This window comes from Pygocentrus nattereri, chromosome 17 (genome assembly GCF_015220715.1).
Source record: "Pygocentrus nattereri isolate fPygNat1 chromosome 17, fPygNat1.pri, whole genome shotgun sequence".
NCBI classification, from domain to species: Eukaryota; Metazoa; Chordata; class Actinopteri; order Characiformes; family Serrasalmidae; genus Pygocentrus; species Pygocentrus nattereri.
Window position 1 is genome coordinate 15,790,234 of NC_051227.1, and position 15,990 is coordinate 15,806,223.

The 15,990-nt window shown below is 40.2% G+C and overlaps 1 protein-coding gene across 1 annotated transcript in view; it reads right to left on the bottom strand.

Moving 5' to 3' along the window:
• Positions 1 to 15,085, bottom strand: part of pla2g4aa (phospholipase A2, group IVAa (cytosolic, calcium-dependent)) — a 48,795-nt gene extending 33,710 nt beyond the window's left edge. Inside the window, exons 1-8 of the mRNA XM_017704135.2 lie at positions 15,016 to 15,085; positions 12,688 to 12,810; positions 11,193 to 11,274; positions 10,932 to 11,080; positions 10,214 to 10,327; positions 1,432 to 1,469; positions 1,152 to 1,296; positions 747 to 883 (exon numbers count right to left, since the gene is read on the bottom strand). Of these exons, the coding sequence (XP_017559624.1) occupies positions 747 to 883; positions 1,152 to 1,296; positions 1,432 to 1,469; positions 10,214 to 10,327; positions 10,932 to 11,080; positions 11,193 to 11,274; positions 12,688 to 12,720 (698 nt within the window). The 5' untranslated portion in view covers positions 12,721 to 12,810; positions 15,016 to 15,085. The remainder of the gene's footprint in view (positions 1 to 746; positions 884 to 1,151; positions 1,297 to 1,431; positions 1,470 to 10,213; positions 10,328 to 10,931; positions 11,081 to 11,192; positions 11,275 to 12,687; positions 12,811 to 15,015) is intronic.
• Positions 15,086 to 15,990: the final 905 nt, after the last annotated feature.

Below are 15,990 nucleotides of genomic sequence, written 5' to 3' on the forward strand. Positions count from 1 at the left end.
AGAAACTGACAAAAAAAGAAAGAAACAATGTGATAAAAAATGATAAAGAAAGAAAGAAAAAAGTGAGAAAGAATGAAAGAAAGCGATAGAGAAACTGACAAAGAAAGAAAGAAAGGAGAGAAAGAAATTGACACAGAAAGAAAGAAAGAAACAATGTGATAAAAAATGATAAAGAAAGAAAGAAAAATGCAAGAAAGAAAGAAAGAAAGAAAGAAAGAAAGAAAGCGATTAACCAGTATACACTGCGGTCTACAGAACAGACCTGGTGTCACTGGTGTTATTACTGTATGCACTGCTGAGGCCTGTGAACTGCAGGCGCTCTGCCCCGCCAGGTCACGGCTGAAATGTCCTAACAAAGGATTATGTAATGTCACAGTCTCATCTGCGCTGAGCGCCGTGGTGAGAAAGAGGAAGTGAGCTGCAGGGCTACACGCTCTTAATAACACTGATAGCACTATCTGCATCTACTCAGAATTGAGAAACAGAGCAAGCCAGTTCTCATGATTATATTTGGCTGAGCCTTGAGAGCGACTCTGTCAGCTGGGCTAGTTTTCAGCCCAACTGTAATATCAGTGGTGATCTTTGTATTGAATATCTTTGTGCTGCATTTTTCATCATAAGTTCATATGAGTACTTTGTACAAGCCCCTTATTTTCCCCTTTTTTCATGCCAAAAGTGTTGTATTCTTTTGTGTTTATTACACAAACAAATTGAATTAAAAAAAAAAATTATAAAAATAAACTGACCATGTAGATCCAGACAGTCCAGCCACATAGGTCGCACAGTCCAGCACTCCAGACTCATACAAAGCCTTCATGACGCCAGAAAAGCCGACCATGGCCCGAAAACCGCCTCCTGACCCCACAATGGCTATGGTAGGCACCTGAGTACAGAGACAGCTGCAATAAGGCACGGTCCAGACAAACATACTGTTCATACAGCACTGTACAAAAGCCAAGAGAACCTTTAATTTGTTCACTCAATGTAAAGGGCAACTGGTGTTTTTAAGTGACGTTAACGTCAGGAGCTCAACAGAAAGGACCCAAAATTACTGGGCAGTCTGGTTCCATTGACTTACATTAAAAGTAAAGTAGATTTTTTCCTTCTCCTGTAAAGGTCTTATTTCGGAGATACGAGGATATCAAGCTCACCTCTTTTTGCGAGCTGGGCAGAAAGCGCGGGTTCTCCATGTGGAGCAGCTTCTTGATGCCCAGCATGACCCTGTCTCTGCGCGTCTGCCTGAAGAGTTTCTCCTGGTCACACAAGGCCATGCTGAAGCGCAGGTCAGTGGATGAACTACAGAAAGCACAGGAAAATATTAATAACATTAATACCTTTAATAACAATATTAGTACAATGATTGCAAACTCAAATATAGAGAATTTATAAAAGGCCTTGGTCCTTTTAATCCAGGTATTACGTTGTGCTTACCACACTTCCAGCAACAGCTGTAGGTACACCTTGGTGGTCTGGTAGAAAATAACAGACAAAAGTTAAAAATGAGAAAAACTGAAAGTATTAATGTGTAATATATATAATACACAGTGTCAAGCACACCACAGACTGGAGCAGTGGAAACGTATTCCTTGTAATGACCAATCACACTTCTCCATCTGGCAGCCTGAGTCTGGGTTTGGCGAATGCCAGGTGAACGATACCTGCCTGACTGCCTTGAGCCAACTGTAAAGTTTGGTGGAGGAGGGATGATGCTATGGGGTTGTTTTCAGGGGTTGGTCCAGAACCCTTAGTTCCAGAGAAGGGAATTTTTTTTGGACAATTATATGCTTCCAACTTTGTGGGAACATTTTGGGGAAGAACCTTTTCAGGTCCAGCATGACTGAGCACCAGTGCATAAAGCAAGGTCCATAAAGGCCTGACTGGGTGAGTCTGGTGTGGAGGAACTTAACTGGCCCTCACAGAGTCATGACCTCAACCCGACAGAACGCCTTTTGCGATGAACTAGAACAGAGAATGTGAGCCAGATCTGCTTGTCCAACATCAATGTCTGACCTCTTCTGGATGAATGGGCAGAAATTCCCACAGACTCTCCAAAATCTTGTAAAAAAGCTTCCCAGAAGAGTGGAAGCTATTGTAGCTGCAAAGGGGGACCAACTCCGTACTAATGTCTATGGATTTAGAATAGGATTCATAAAATGCTCCTGTGGGTATTTCATGTAGATATTTTTGTCTACTCAGAATAGTAACATACTATTTTCAAATGTTCTACACATTTTCATTCAATCACAGTCATATGCAAAATGTTGAGCACCCCTGGTCAAATTATATGCTTGTTGATTTTCTAGGTGGAAGCAAGGTAACACATCCTCTACAGAGAACACACCGAAATATGTCATTTTTATGCCAATGTTAGAGGATAATTTCTGTATATTCGCCAAGTTTCACATAGTGGAAAAGGCACAGTGCAAAAGATGTGCCAGAACGTTTTTTCTAATATGTTAAACTCTGCAAATAAACAGTAACTGTGTATTAAAATTTGCAGGAGTGTATTCTCTGTGACGATTTGTCACTTACTGAGTCAATTTGCAAACTATTTAAATTGTAACCATAACATTTTTATGTTATTATATTAACAATTAACACAACTGCAATTAACCCCTTAAATTCTGACATTTATTACCTACTAAATATTATTTAAGTCAGTGAATGGAGAGCAATGAAAACAGACCTGCTGAAAGTTCCTGGGCATTTAACAGCTTAATACCGTATTAACATATTTTCATTTTGTAAGTCAAATAGTCCTCTTTGTTTATTTTTTTGGGTGGAAAATGAGCTGGTAACATTGTGATTTTAACCCCGTGCCAGCTACCTTCCTGAATTCCCACAGCCAACCTTGTTATTCTTTGTAAGAAGCATGACTCTTTTAGAAAATCTGCTTTATCCCACACACTAAAAGGCAGATCAGATTTCCTAATTTGGCCTCAATAACTGCAATCTTCTTTACAGAGAGCGCTGATGCTCCAGATTCTCTCCAACACCTCTAGCAGTGCCCGCTGACATCCACATGCCTCTATTACTGGTCACCTGCCATGTATTTGAGACTCCACAGCCTGCACTGTGTCTGTCACTGTGTTATTTATTCATAAGCAGCAGAGTGAACATAATTCACCCACGTCCATGAACCGGTGCAGTGTGACCAGGGAACCCGTTTAACTGGCAAGGTACTCAAACTCTCAACACAGTAACCAGCAGAACCCTTTATCTCAGGATAACAGTTTCTAGACCTTCCTTTACTTCTTGACTTACATGGCGGTGGCTGGGCCAATCATCGTCAAGGCGTTCTTCACAAAACTCCAAAGTGAAACACAGTACACACTGTAAAATGGTAGTTCTCCAAGGGTTCTTTAGTAAAGAAAATGGTTCTATAAAGAACCTCTGTTACAACCTGATCTACGTCGGGCCTCAACATAAAAATAAAGAGACCATAACAACCACGAATACTCAAAGAACCCTTTGCATCATGAAAGTGTTCGTCTGATTGATGATAGATAGATAGATACTTTACTGATCCCGAAGGAAATTTAGCAGCCAGTAGCAGACACACAACACAGTACAGTGATAGTAATAAGGCTGTAAACAATATAACAGGAAGAATAAATATAAAGATCCTCTCTACAGGCGTATATACAAATAGAAAAATATCTAATATCTATAAGCTGAGATGAAAGTGGCAGTGCAATAGTGACAATGACGTTGGTGTTGATGTCGTCCGTACAGCTGGAGGAGGTTCATACTGAGCACTTATAAAATTACATCATAACCTTTATTCTCATTTAAATCATTTACAGTTCACTGCATTGCTCTGTAAAGATTTACAAGTGAAATAAATCATTTGAAATTGGATGAATCTTTTTGAATCACCCTGTACCTGGGAAGCATTACAGTTTTTGGCATGACTGGTCCTGCCCTTATATAACGCCTGATCCAATTAACAGATGCCTTCGATTATCAGAAAATTCACCACAGGAGTGTTGGATCTGAACTCTGCAAGGTGGTGGATCTCCAGGACCACCATTGGTTCCCTCTGTTCAACAGCAATTACCTGTTTTCCTATATGAATGCATCATAATGCATTTTCATTTAAAATAAATAATAATCTTCTTCTTCTTTCGGCTGCTCCCTTTAGGGGTCGCCACAGCGGATCATCTGCCTCCATCTTGCCCTATCCATTGCCTCCTCTACTTTCACACCAACCATCTCCATGTCCACCATCACTACATCCATAAACCTTCTCTGAGGTCTACCTCTTCTCCTTCTACCCGGCAGCTCCATCTCCAACATTCTTTGCCCAATATATCCACTATTCCTCCTCAACACATGTCCAAACCATCTCAACCTGGCCTCTCTGGCTTTATCTCCAAACTGCTCCACCTTCACTGTCCCTCTGATCTGCTCATTTCTAATCTTGTCCATCCTTGTCACTCCCAACGAAAATCTCAGCATCTTCATCTCCGCCACCTCCAGCTCAGCCTCTTGTCTTTTAGACAGAGAGCCACAGTCTCCAAACCATACATCATAGCAGGACGCACTACTGTCTTGTAAACCTTCCCTTTCACTCTTGCTGCTATCCTTCTGTCACACATCAGCCCTGACACCCGTCTCCACCCACTCCATCCTGCCTGCAGTCTCTTCTTCACCTCTTTTCTACACTGTCCATTGCTCTGGATGGTTGACCCAAGATATTTGAAGTCATCCACCTTTACGACCTCTACTCCTTGCATCTTCACCTTTCCACCTGCCTCCCTCTCATTCACACACATGTATTCCGTCTTGTCTCTACTGACCTGTCTCTATTCCTCTCCTCTCCAGTGCAAACCTCCACCTCTCCAGATTCTCTTCCACCTGCTCTCTACTCTCACCAGAGATTACAATGTCATCTGCAAACATCATGATCCATGGAGCCTCTTGCCTGACCTCATCTGTCAACCTGTCCATCACCATTGCAAACAAGAAGGGGTTCAAAGCTGATCCCTGATGTAACCCTACCTTCACCTTGAAACCATTTGTCACTCCAACTGCACACCTCACCACTGTCTCACTATCCTCATACATGTCCTGCACCACACTAACATACTTTTCAGCTACATCTGACTTCCTCATACAGTACCACAGTTCCTCTCTTGGCACCCTATCATATGCCTTCTCTAGATCCACAAAGACACAATGTAGCTCCTTCTGACCTTCTCTGTACTTCTCTACCAACACTCTCAATGCAAAAATTGCATCTGTGGTACTTTTTCTGGGCATGAAACCAAACTGCTGCTCACTTGATCTGGACCTCTCGCCTTAGCCTTGCTTCAACAACTCTTTCCCATACCTTCATGGTGTGGCTCATCAACTTTATACCTCTGTAGTTACTGCAGCTCTGCACATCACCCTTGTTCTTAAAAATGGGGACCAGTACACTGTTTCTCCACTCTTCAGGCATCCTCTCACTCTCCAGGATTTTGTTAAACAACCTGGTTAAAAAGTCCACTGCCTTCTCTCCTAAACATCTCCATACCTCCACAGTTATGTCATCTGGACCAACTGCCTTTCCATTCTTCATCCTTTTTAAAGCTGCCCTCACTTCCACCTTACCAATTCTCTGCACTTCCTGATCCACTATCTCTCCCCCCATTGTCCTCCTCTCTCTCTCGTTTTCCTCATTCATTAGTTCTTCAAAGTACTCCTTCCATCTACTCAACACTCTCTGTTCACTCACTAGTACATTTCCCTCTATCCTTTATCAGCCTAACCTGCTGTGCATCCTTTCCAGCTCTATCTCTCTGTTTAGCCAAACGATACAAGTCCTTTACTCCTTCTTTACTGTCCAGCCTCTCATACAGCTCATCATAGGCCTGAGCCTTTGCCACCATTCTTTTCGCTATGCGACTAGCCTCACAGTACTCCTGCCTACTTCCTTCATCTATCTGGTTATCCCACTTTTTCTTAGCTGCCTTCTTCTTCTGAATACTCTCATGGACTTCCTCATTCCACCACCAACTTTCCTTGTCTTCTTTCCTCTGACCAGATGAAACACCCAACGCATTTTTGCCAGTTTCTATCACCACCTTAGCTGTAGTTTCCCAGTCCTCAGGTAGCTCCTCACTGCCCCCAAGAGCCTGTTGCAATTTTTCCCTGAACTGCCTGCAACCACCCTCCTCCTTCAGCTTCCACCATCTAATCTTTGGCTCTGTCTTCACTCTCTTCCTCTTCTTTGTTTCTAATCTCATTCTACAGACAACCCCCCTATGCTGCCTTGCTAAATTTTCCCCTGGCACCACTTTACAATCTCCAATCTCCTTTAGGTGGCATCTCCTGCTAAGGATATAATCCACCTGTGTGCACATCCCTCCACTCTTGTATGCCACCCTGTGTTCTTCCCTCTTCTGAAAATATGTGTTAACCACAGCCATTTCCATTCTCTTTGCAAAATCTACAACCATCTGACCTTCCGCATTTCTGTCTTTCACACCATACATACCCAGCACCTCTTCATCCCCTCTGTTCCCTTCACCAACATGTCCATTGAAGTCTGCACCAATCACTAATCTCTCCTCTCTAGGGACACAATCTACCACTTCATCCATCTTACTCCAAAATTCCTCTTTCTCCTTTAACTGACAACCAACCTGTGGTGCATATGAACTGACTACATTCAAAATTACACCATCAACCTCCAACTTCAGGCTCATGATCCTGTCTGACACTTTCTTTACATCCAGAACACTTTTCACAAGCTGTTACTTTAGGATTATCCCTACTCCATTTCTCTTCCTCGCTACACCATGATGGAACAGTTTGAATCCACCTCCAATGTTCCTGGCCTTGCTTCCTTTCCATCTGGTCTCCTGGACACACAGAATATCTACCTTCCTTCTCTCCATCATGTCTGCAAGCTCTCTGCCTTTACAAGTCATTTAAAATAAATAATAATATCTAAACTAAATATGCCAAGCCTCTGGACCTGGTTCAGGGGGATGGTTTCTGAACTTTTTGCTGCTTAAGTGTTTGCACGTCTGTATTCGCTAGTTGTGAAATAATTAGCCTCATAATTAAATCTGACCTTGTCTGCTGAGTAATGAGTAATATATGTGTATTATGTGAATAATATATCACTGCAGTCAGAACAAAACCTTGCATCTCCATTTTTGTAATTATTCAGTTTTTGACACATTTGAAAATGCCTGTTGCCTTTTACATTGTGTGCAAATTTCATGATGAATGGACTAAAAGAAACATTCCAAAATGACCTGAAAAGATGTCTGGTTCCATTGACTTACACTAAAAGTAAAGTAAAGTAGGTTTTTTCCTTCTCCTGTAAAGTTACTATTCTGCAGATTCAAGGTTTTTGTCTGACAACAGTGATATACAAATATATATTCTATAGATGTTGTGAGCAATTACAGAGCTCTTAGAATTTGATGGCATTTATTTGGCCCTTGAAGAGGAACTGTGGCTCTATTACAGCCCCACCTAAAAAAACCAAGAACACAGAACCACCAGTGATGATAGGCCACTATAACTTGTCCGTTTTCACACCAGGTTTGTTTGCTAAAGTTTGCACCACAGTTTATTTTTTTCAAAGACATCGCACGCTTTTCATTTGGACTGGTTCACACTGAAAGGCTTAAACCGTCTCAAATTACAGTCATATACAGTCGTATGCAAATATATCCAGTCAAATGACCTGTTTTGAAAATAAGTGAAGACATCCTCCACAGGGATTAAGCGTAAATATGACATTTTCCTGCTGATTTTAGTGCATAATTTCTATTTATTTACTTATTAACCAATAATAAGATCTAACACTGCCAGTCAAATGAAACATATCTGGCATATTTATATCATTCGCTTCACTTTCCCAATGGAAACTTATTAACGTTGCATTGAAAGGTGTTCCAGTAGCCTATTTTTTTCAGTTCTCAAGAAGAAAAACTCAGACAGAGACAAAGAATGCTCCATCCCTATGAAATACTGGCTGGATTCAAATGGTGTCCCCAACAAATCGCAGTTCTGTGCTTGTATATCCAAGTACACAGCTCAGTTGCTCTTGCTCTGACGGAAATTAATCCATACATTAACCAAGCTGCATGCGTTAATCCCACAAACCATGTATTTGAGTTAAAGTAGAGACACCCAAGGTAAAATATTACTCCAGTAAAAGTAGAAGTCCCTCCCTTTAGACCTCCACTTGAGTAAAAGTACTAAAGTATTTGCCTTCAAATGTACTTAAGTATCGAAAGTAAAAGTACTAAAAGATTAATTATGGCTCTGATGTCCTGTTATAATTTTTATAACAAGGCACAAGGCTCTAAACTTAAGTTTAAATATAATAAAAACTGGCTTTAAACTCAGGATCACAGATGAGCTCCTTTACTATGTTGATCTGTAGGCCTCTGTTCATAAACATAAACCAGCCCAGACTAATTTACTATAAAATGAAATGGCGTTTGTAGAAATTCAGAAAAAAGCCGCATCAGTCACGACTGCATATGTGGACATATTTCTATATTGTGCTCTATTTACACAAAGTTAGGTTAGTTCATCATTTATGTTGAACAGACTCTCCCAAAGTTTTACGCTACTGCGCTGACGTTGAACCGTGTGCTGCACTGGGTCGGTATGACCAACAGGTCAAAACCAGCTCTAAACAAAGTGACCGCTGGGCCCTGATTGGTGCTCTGGCTTTGTGCTTTCTTTTGCTACTTCACATATAACTGGTGCTAAAGACCGGGCTTAAATACTAACTAGTTTAGTCAGGTGATCCTAAACACAGCTGCTAGTAGTTAGTATTCAGGTGATTGATATCTTGGATAAGAGGGTGAGGAGAGAGCCGGAGTCATGTGATTGTGCTGAGTATTCTGGGAAGTGGAGTCTGTGAATAAGAGTGAAGGGAAGAGCTCCTCCTCACGTGACGGTGACGGATTCTGGGTAATGCAGTTCTCATCATTAGACATGCTAATTTGGACATGCTAATTTGCCCCTAGTGAATGTGTATGTCTGTCTCCCTGCCCTGAGATGGACTGGCGACCTGTCCAGGGCGTATCCTGCCTTTAGCCCACCCCCCCAGGACCTAGAAGGAGAAGTGGCTTAGAAGATTGTGTGTGTACTAAACAGTAATTGTGGATTAAAATGTGCATTAGTGTGTTCTCTGTAGAGGACGTGTTATGTTCAGATTAGGAAACCAACAACATGTCATTTGACCGGAGGCACCCAAACTTTTGCATATGACTGTATAAATGGGGGTATTTATAGACTGGTCAGGAATGGATAAAGATGGATTTGGCAGGGACACAAGCACTCAGTCACTTTTTTCTCCTAGTGCCAAATGCATTATATTGCTAATCTCTAAATGCTCGCCTGCCATCATGAGCAGCAGCTCGTGCTGCAGAAACAATGCGAGGGGCTCCTAGTCTGATGTTAAGACTGCTACAAGAGGGTCTCAACTTAAAAGAAGTGTCCAAGAGTTAAAAGTCAAGTGTTAAAAACGCATCATGCATTATGCATCATGCACTCGCACAAACCCTCTTATGCCCCTGTGTTTTCAGAGTTTGCCTCTTCTCTGCAAAGCTTCTTGTACAAAAAGCTCATTTGTGAGTGAGATAATGAATTATAAAGCGTCCTGCTGTGCCTGTGAACAGAATGGAGCAGAGTGGCGGCTGTTAAACTGCAGCCCGGTTCTTTAATCCTTTGTTTGCTGCTGAAACTATGCTGAAGAATTTTAGGACAGGCTGTTCTGTGCCACTGTGTAGCGAGATGGCCTATATTGTTGCGAGACAAGGCATTTACAACCCTGAAAAATATCGGAGCTGCAAAAAAACGAAATGAAAAAGTGCATGAATAACGTGCCCTAATATTCTTCAGCATAGTTTCAGCAAGCAGCAAAGGATAAGAGGGTAAATTTGCATTGTTTCTTGCAATAAACTACACATTATCACTTACATTTCCACCCAGAATCTGTTTCACAGGAAGACAAACTGAAAACAAAGACAGTAGACTGTGCAATTTGAGAGTAACTGAGTAAGTTATAGATGCTTACAATGCACTTATAACTGTTTGTAAAGGAATAGTTCACCAGAAAATCAATGTTGCACAATTTTCCCTTCTCCCTGCTCTTTCAGCACATGTTTGGTCTCTAATGACAGTCTATGTCACACTTTTATTACATTAGCCTTGCTGCCCCACATGTTTTGAATGCTCTCCAGCTTACCTTGCCAATAGACATGGTTACAGTCTCTGGCTGCCCTATTTTGAGTGTGCCGATGGAATAAGTAGCCGTGCCCAGAGTTTCATCCATCACGTAGTTAGCATCCATTAATGTCATCTGGGAGGAGACACAAATAGTGAGAATGTGTTTAACACCATACTGGAAGTGCTCCCAATTCACATGATATACAAGTCAATGTGAATTACAGACTGTTAGAAATGAAGGTTTTGTGCAGGTACATTTTACATTAATCAAGGTACAAACTGTAAATGTATAACAGTGGTTTTAAGGTCTGACTGTGTACCTTAATTAAGTTTTTCATAGTGTAAAAGTACATATTTGTGGTGTGTGGAGTCAGTTCAACATAGAAAACAGAATTTTTATGGATTACGGTAGTAACAAGAGGGGTCCTACCCCGCTGACAATTTAGTACCTTTTTGGATATTACTATATATATATATATATATATATATATATATATATATATATGTGTGTGTGTGTGTGTGTGTGTGTGTGTGTAATAAAGCACAGATTAGTATTACAATAAGAAAACAAAAAAAGAGAAAACAGGAATGTGAATTATGTTGTATTGAATAAACAACATAAAATTGGCTGCTAAAGAAGTTCCAGTTTGAGAGTTCATGATACTGACCTGTTTTTAATCATTTTTAAGGTTAAAACATACAACAAGTTATTGATGGTCTGAGTGTGAGCTGCCCACCTCCAGCACATTCTCCTGTTTGGGGTCCAGCAGGAAGTCAAACGTTTCGTTCCATTTTGGGTTGATGTCGTTGTCTATGTGCCGTGTTCGTTTTCTCGACTCTGGAGCTGTTGGGATTGACAGCTCCACATATGGGTCTGGCGTGTCCACTGTATGCGCACACACACACACACACACACACACACACACACACAGCTGAGTAACATGCTGATACACGTGTGTTAAATACAAACATAACATAAAACAGATGTCTGGACTCACGCAGGTCCCCGAGCGCTCCTTTAGTGACATTCTCTGCTCTCACCACAGTCACTCTGAACTTATGAGAATACTGGTGCTCTACCTGGCAACACAAACAAACATATTGACGATAAATGAGTGTAAGGGACATTCTCAGAACAGGAGTATTATGGATGTACATTGGGCACGTTTGTATGGATGGATTTCATACGACTCCATGACTTTCGAGGAAAACCAAAAAAAACTAACAGGAGTAAAAATAGACAATGAGTAGGTCAAGTCCCTCAATTTTTACACCTGAAAGAATAAAACTATTTATTAGGGGTCCTTGATGTTAATTAAGTTTAGAAAATGACTGGGGCAAATTAATATTGCATTTAAGTGGTTACAGATATGTCATAATTATGGATACATTATAATAACAGCTAATTACATATAGGGCATATCATTACATAATACATAAGGGAGACATCATTATTATTAGATATAGTCACATATACATACACAGCAATTATAATTACATTTAACTACTTACATATAAGTAATACATACAGTGAATATTATTACTACATCTATGAGGGCGTTTTAGGGCCTCTGTTAATAAAAATAAAAACAGCAGAGTAAAATTTCGAGAATAAAATCATAATATTTTGAGAATAAAGTCGTATAATTGCGACATTAAAGTGCCATTAATATGAGGAAAGGTCACAGTATTGTGGCCAAAGGCTTCGTGTCATCGCAGCAGCTCCTCGTGTTAAATGAGCGGTGTTGAGTTGGTGGAGCTGCACTTTCATATCGATTCACACATCAAGAAACACTCAGCCTCCGCGTCTCTCCTGCACATCAACATCAGTGTGTGTGTGTGTGACAATGGGGGTATTTAAACTTTTGCATATGACTCTATATATTACTACACATATATACTTACATTTATATATCGCTCTTGTTGGAACAAAACCTTGTATCTCCAGAATGGTGACTTTACAGGAGAAGAAAAAATATACTTTACTTTTAATGCACGTCAATGGAAGCAGATTTTTTTCCAGGCCATTTTGAGCCGTTTCTTTTAGTCCACTCATGAAATTTACTCACAAAGTACAACAGGTACTTTCAAATTCAAAAACTGAAAAACCACAAAAATGGAGATACAAGGTTTTGTTCCAACAATAGCGATCAATCTAAATATGGGACATTTGTATGGCCCCATGAAGGAACTCACTCCAAAGAAATATGCTACTCTGAATGACCATCAGGGTTTTTCACATGCAAACCGAACCCAGGAAATTAAGGCTGACTTCATAGGAAACTGGGTTGCTATGTGAGATCCAGCAGTGCTGGTTAATGTTAATGCACTCCAAAGAAATAACCGCATAAGATGCAAATACTTATTGCCCTTCTGAGCCAGGCTGGATGCTGTTTAACCTCAAATAAACCTATCCAGTGAAATCAGCCTCAGTGAGAGTCACTGACGCAGTTAAAGTAATAATTAGACCACAAGACAAATGCCAGGACTTACTATAATGTACTGATAGGGGTCTATGGCAGACATTGTGTCGGTAATGGAATAATCACAGCGAGGAAACACATTTAGGGGTCAGAAAAGCCCCCCACTGTTTGTCCTGGGAAGCATCTGTCAGCTCTATAAGAGAGAAAAGAGAAAATCATGCAATCAGTAGGGGAAGAGGAAACTTTCACAGTGTTGCACGACTTGTGAATCGAACAGGTCATTTCAGATCACAGAACAGGCACCCAGAGTTCAGCTGTTATCAGCAACACTGGAAAGCCATGCTTAGAATTCACTTTATTGAAAGGTGCAGCTCACAATGAATAAAATACATGCATAACATATTGTAACATCATATATTTTTTGCTTTTATCTGCAATTTATTTAGATCATAATTGGATCAGAGATCAATCAGAGATATTTGCTCCAAACACAAGATTGGCAAGCGATTATTTAGATTTTGTCCAATCTATGCTGCTATTTTATGAAGAAAATGATGTGAGGCAGGTAAAAGCATGGGCTCTCTATGCTAGACATGAACCAAATCTCATAGCATCATTATACATGACTCATTGTGCTCAACACAAAATCACCACTTATACAGGTGGGCGATATGATTTACCACGATATAATTTAATTTATCACGATAATCGTAAAGTATCGTCATATCGCCCACCTCTAGCCTCTTACTTTCCATGTAATACTTCATTTATGTCAGTTAAACAGGCGACTGGTTATTTCTTTAAGAACCTTAAATGCCAGTTTGGCCCAATAAAGAGCAAATAATGCTGCTATATTATGACTTTGGCTAAAGGAAAGCACTGCAGATGTGATCTTCATCCGTTAAAGCCACACAGTGTGAGCTTTGGGTAAAGAAATATTTAAAAATCTAATAAAAATTGTTTCTAATTTGGCTGCGTCCCAAATTAGAATATGCATATAAAACTGGGAAAAGTGTATCATGTTAGTACTTTACGACACACGATATGCCACTATGCATATTTTATCTGATGTTTGATCAGTTGGAAAAGACAAGTGTCATATTTAAAACAAATACTATCAAAAACTGATTATCATGATTTGTATTCAACATTTCAGACACTGAGCTGCACCAAATCCAATCAAACAGGATGAATTTTGCTCCCTTTGTGGCCAAACATGGAGTTGGGAAGCATTTTTAAGTACTGATGACATCCTCAGTGTATTCAGAAGCATATTGTGATGTTATATCATGATAACAATGAATTTAGTCATATCTCCCAGCCATGTTTACACCTATAGCCAAAAGTAAACAAGCCAAAGGACCATATGTGGAGCTAAATGTCTCCATTCAATGTAATGCATTAACATAATCATGACAAAAGTCAGCAAACTGGACACAACCTTGTTCATGTCACATTTAAAAAAAAAAGATGGTTCTCCAAGGGTTCTTTGTAAAGGCAGTGGTTCAATTCAGAACCATGAGTTCTATACAGAACCTTTTGCAAATGGTTCTTCAGATTGATGGAGAGAACCTCTACACAGAACCTTTTTGTAAGCGGGCTCTAACCACAAGCCTGGCACTGTAACAACAGCAGAACCCCTTTCAGTGCTATACAGAACCACATACACACGTTCTCCATCAATCTGAAGAACCATTTCACCATGCAAAGAACTATTTAAGCCCCAAAATGGTTCTAAATAGAGCTCATAGTCATTGTTTTGACTAAAGAACCACTTTTTAAGTGTGTGCTTTTAGCAATAACTGTTATTTGTGGTATATTCGTGTATAAATGTACATATTTGCATACAGTAAATTCAGCTGCTGCTTGTCTGTCAGGCAGAGGGAGCTGCTGTATGTTGAGCTCTCAGTGCGGAACTCAGAGAGCCTGGAGCGGTCAGTCACATACAGAGCAGCAACAACAGAAAAACAGCCAACAAAACAGCCAAACAAAGCTCATTAATCATCGCTTCACCAAGATGTTTGTGATTTTCAGGCCACCAGTGGACCAAAGTCAACTAGAAAAGCTCTATAACTTCATTTTGGAAATATTCCATATTCCACTTTACCAAGACTGCCTGTGTTTTGAGTTTGAAAACGGCGTTTTATTCTAATTCTCCGTTCCACCTTAAATGGTGCCTCAGCTCCTGAGCCGCTCAGGGCAGTCGCTTCGTTCTGTACAGGCGCTAGAATGGAACAGAGGCACCGTTTAAGGTGGACCGGGAAATTCGAACGACTCAGACCGATATTAGTCATTTTCTGGATATATTATCCTACTTACAACGCCGTGGACAGTTCCTGGTGGTTCTACGCGACAGTTTTGGCCCAGTTTAGATGATGAAAAGCCCTAAAAACCTTACCTTTAACGAAGGATAAGAACATGACCACCGGTACAGCACATTCCTCTCCCAACTCTCTGACAAACTGGAGCGAGTCAGAGATGAAAAAACTCTCCTGACTCAAACTCCTCCCTCATCACTCCGCCCTGAGGCTCCTGTTAAAGAAATAGCCCTACAAAAATATGAAAATATGACAAAGACACGGGTTTCTTTACAATGGTGGTGAAAAAAAGTTTTCTTTGGGGACTATTTTGCCTCACAACGCCCTACATGTATTCCTCCAACATGAATAAAATACATTTGAAGTCAAAACTTTACCAGAAAACAGTGAATTGATATCCGTTTCCTTAGATAGTTGTCTGTGAGGGAGCTGTTAGAGGTGGACGTCTGGTTCCTATCACCACCACTGTGAACCATAAGTTTCAATAGAACAGAGCGTTTCACACCAAACCGCTCTGAATGACTCTGATTACCTCTAAACCATTTCATTTTTATTTTTTATTCATATCATATGATGAGAAGATGATAAATTGATAAAAACATATCTTAAAATTCGGCAGGGACTTCTTTTATTGCTCAGGCGTAGGAGCACCAATCCAGCTAGAACACCAGCTAACAAGCTGCTGAGTGAACATCAGCGTTGACGTTTTTCTAATTAAAAGCACATTTGCATTCGTGATTTACACAAATAACCGAGGACATGATGTTGTTGGACTGTTTTATGCTCACATGCACTACAAAACAGATGAATATCACTATAAGAGGCCTCCATAGTGTTTAATATTCTATAATGTCATATTATATAATAAGTCTATAGTTTATATAAACATGTGAAACATATAACAACTGGACAAAACTAAGAGAAAAGTGTTGGAGTGTTACTGTAAGTTTAATTTCTAGCCTCCACCCAATCAGAACATCATCACAAGAAACAATACATAAAGCGTGGTCTGCGTCCTAAACCAAAGCCACAAACCGCACTACACTGCACACACT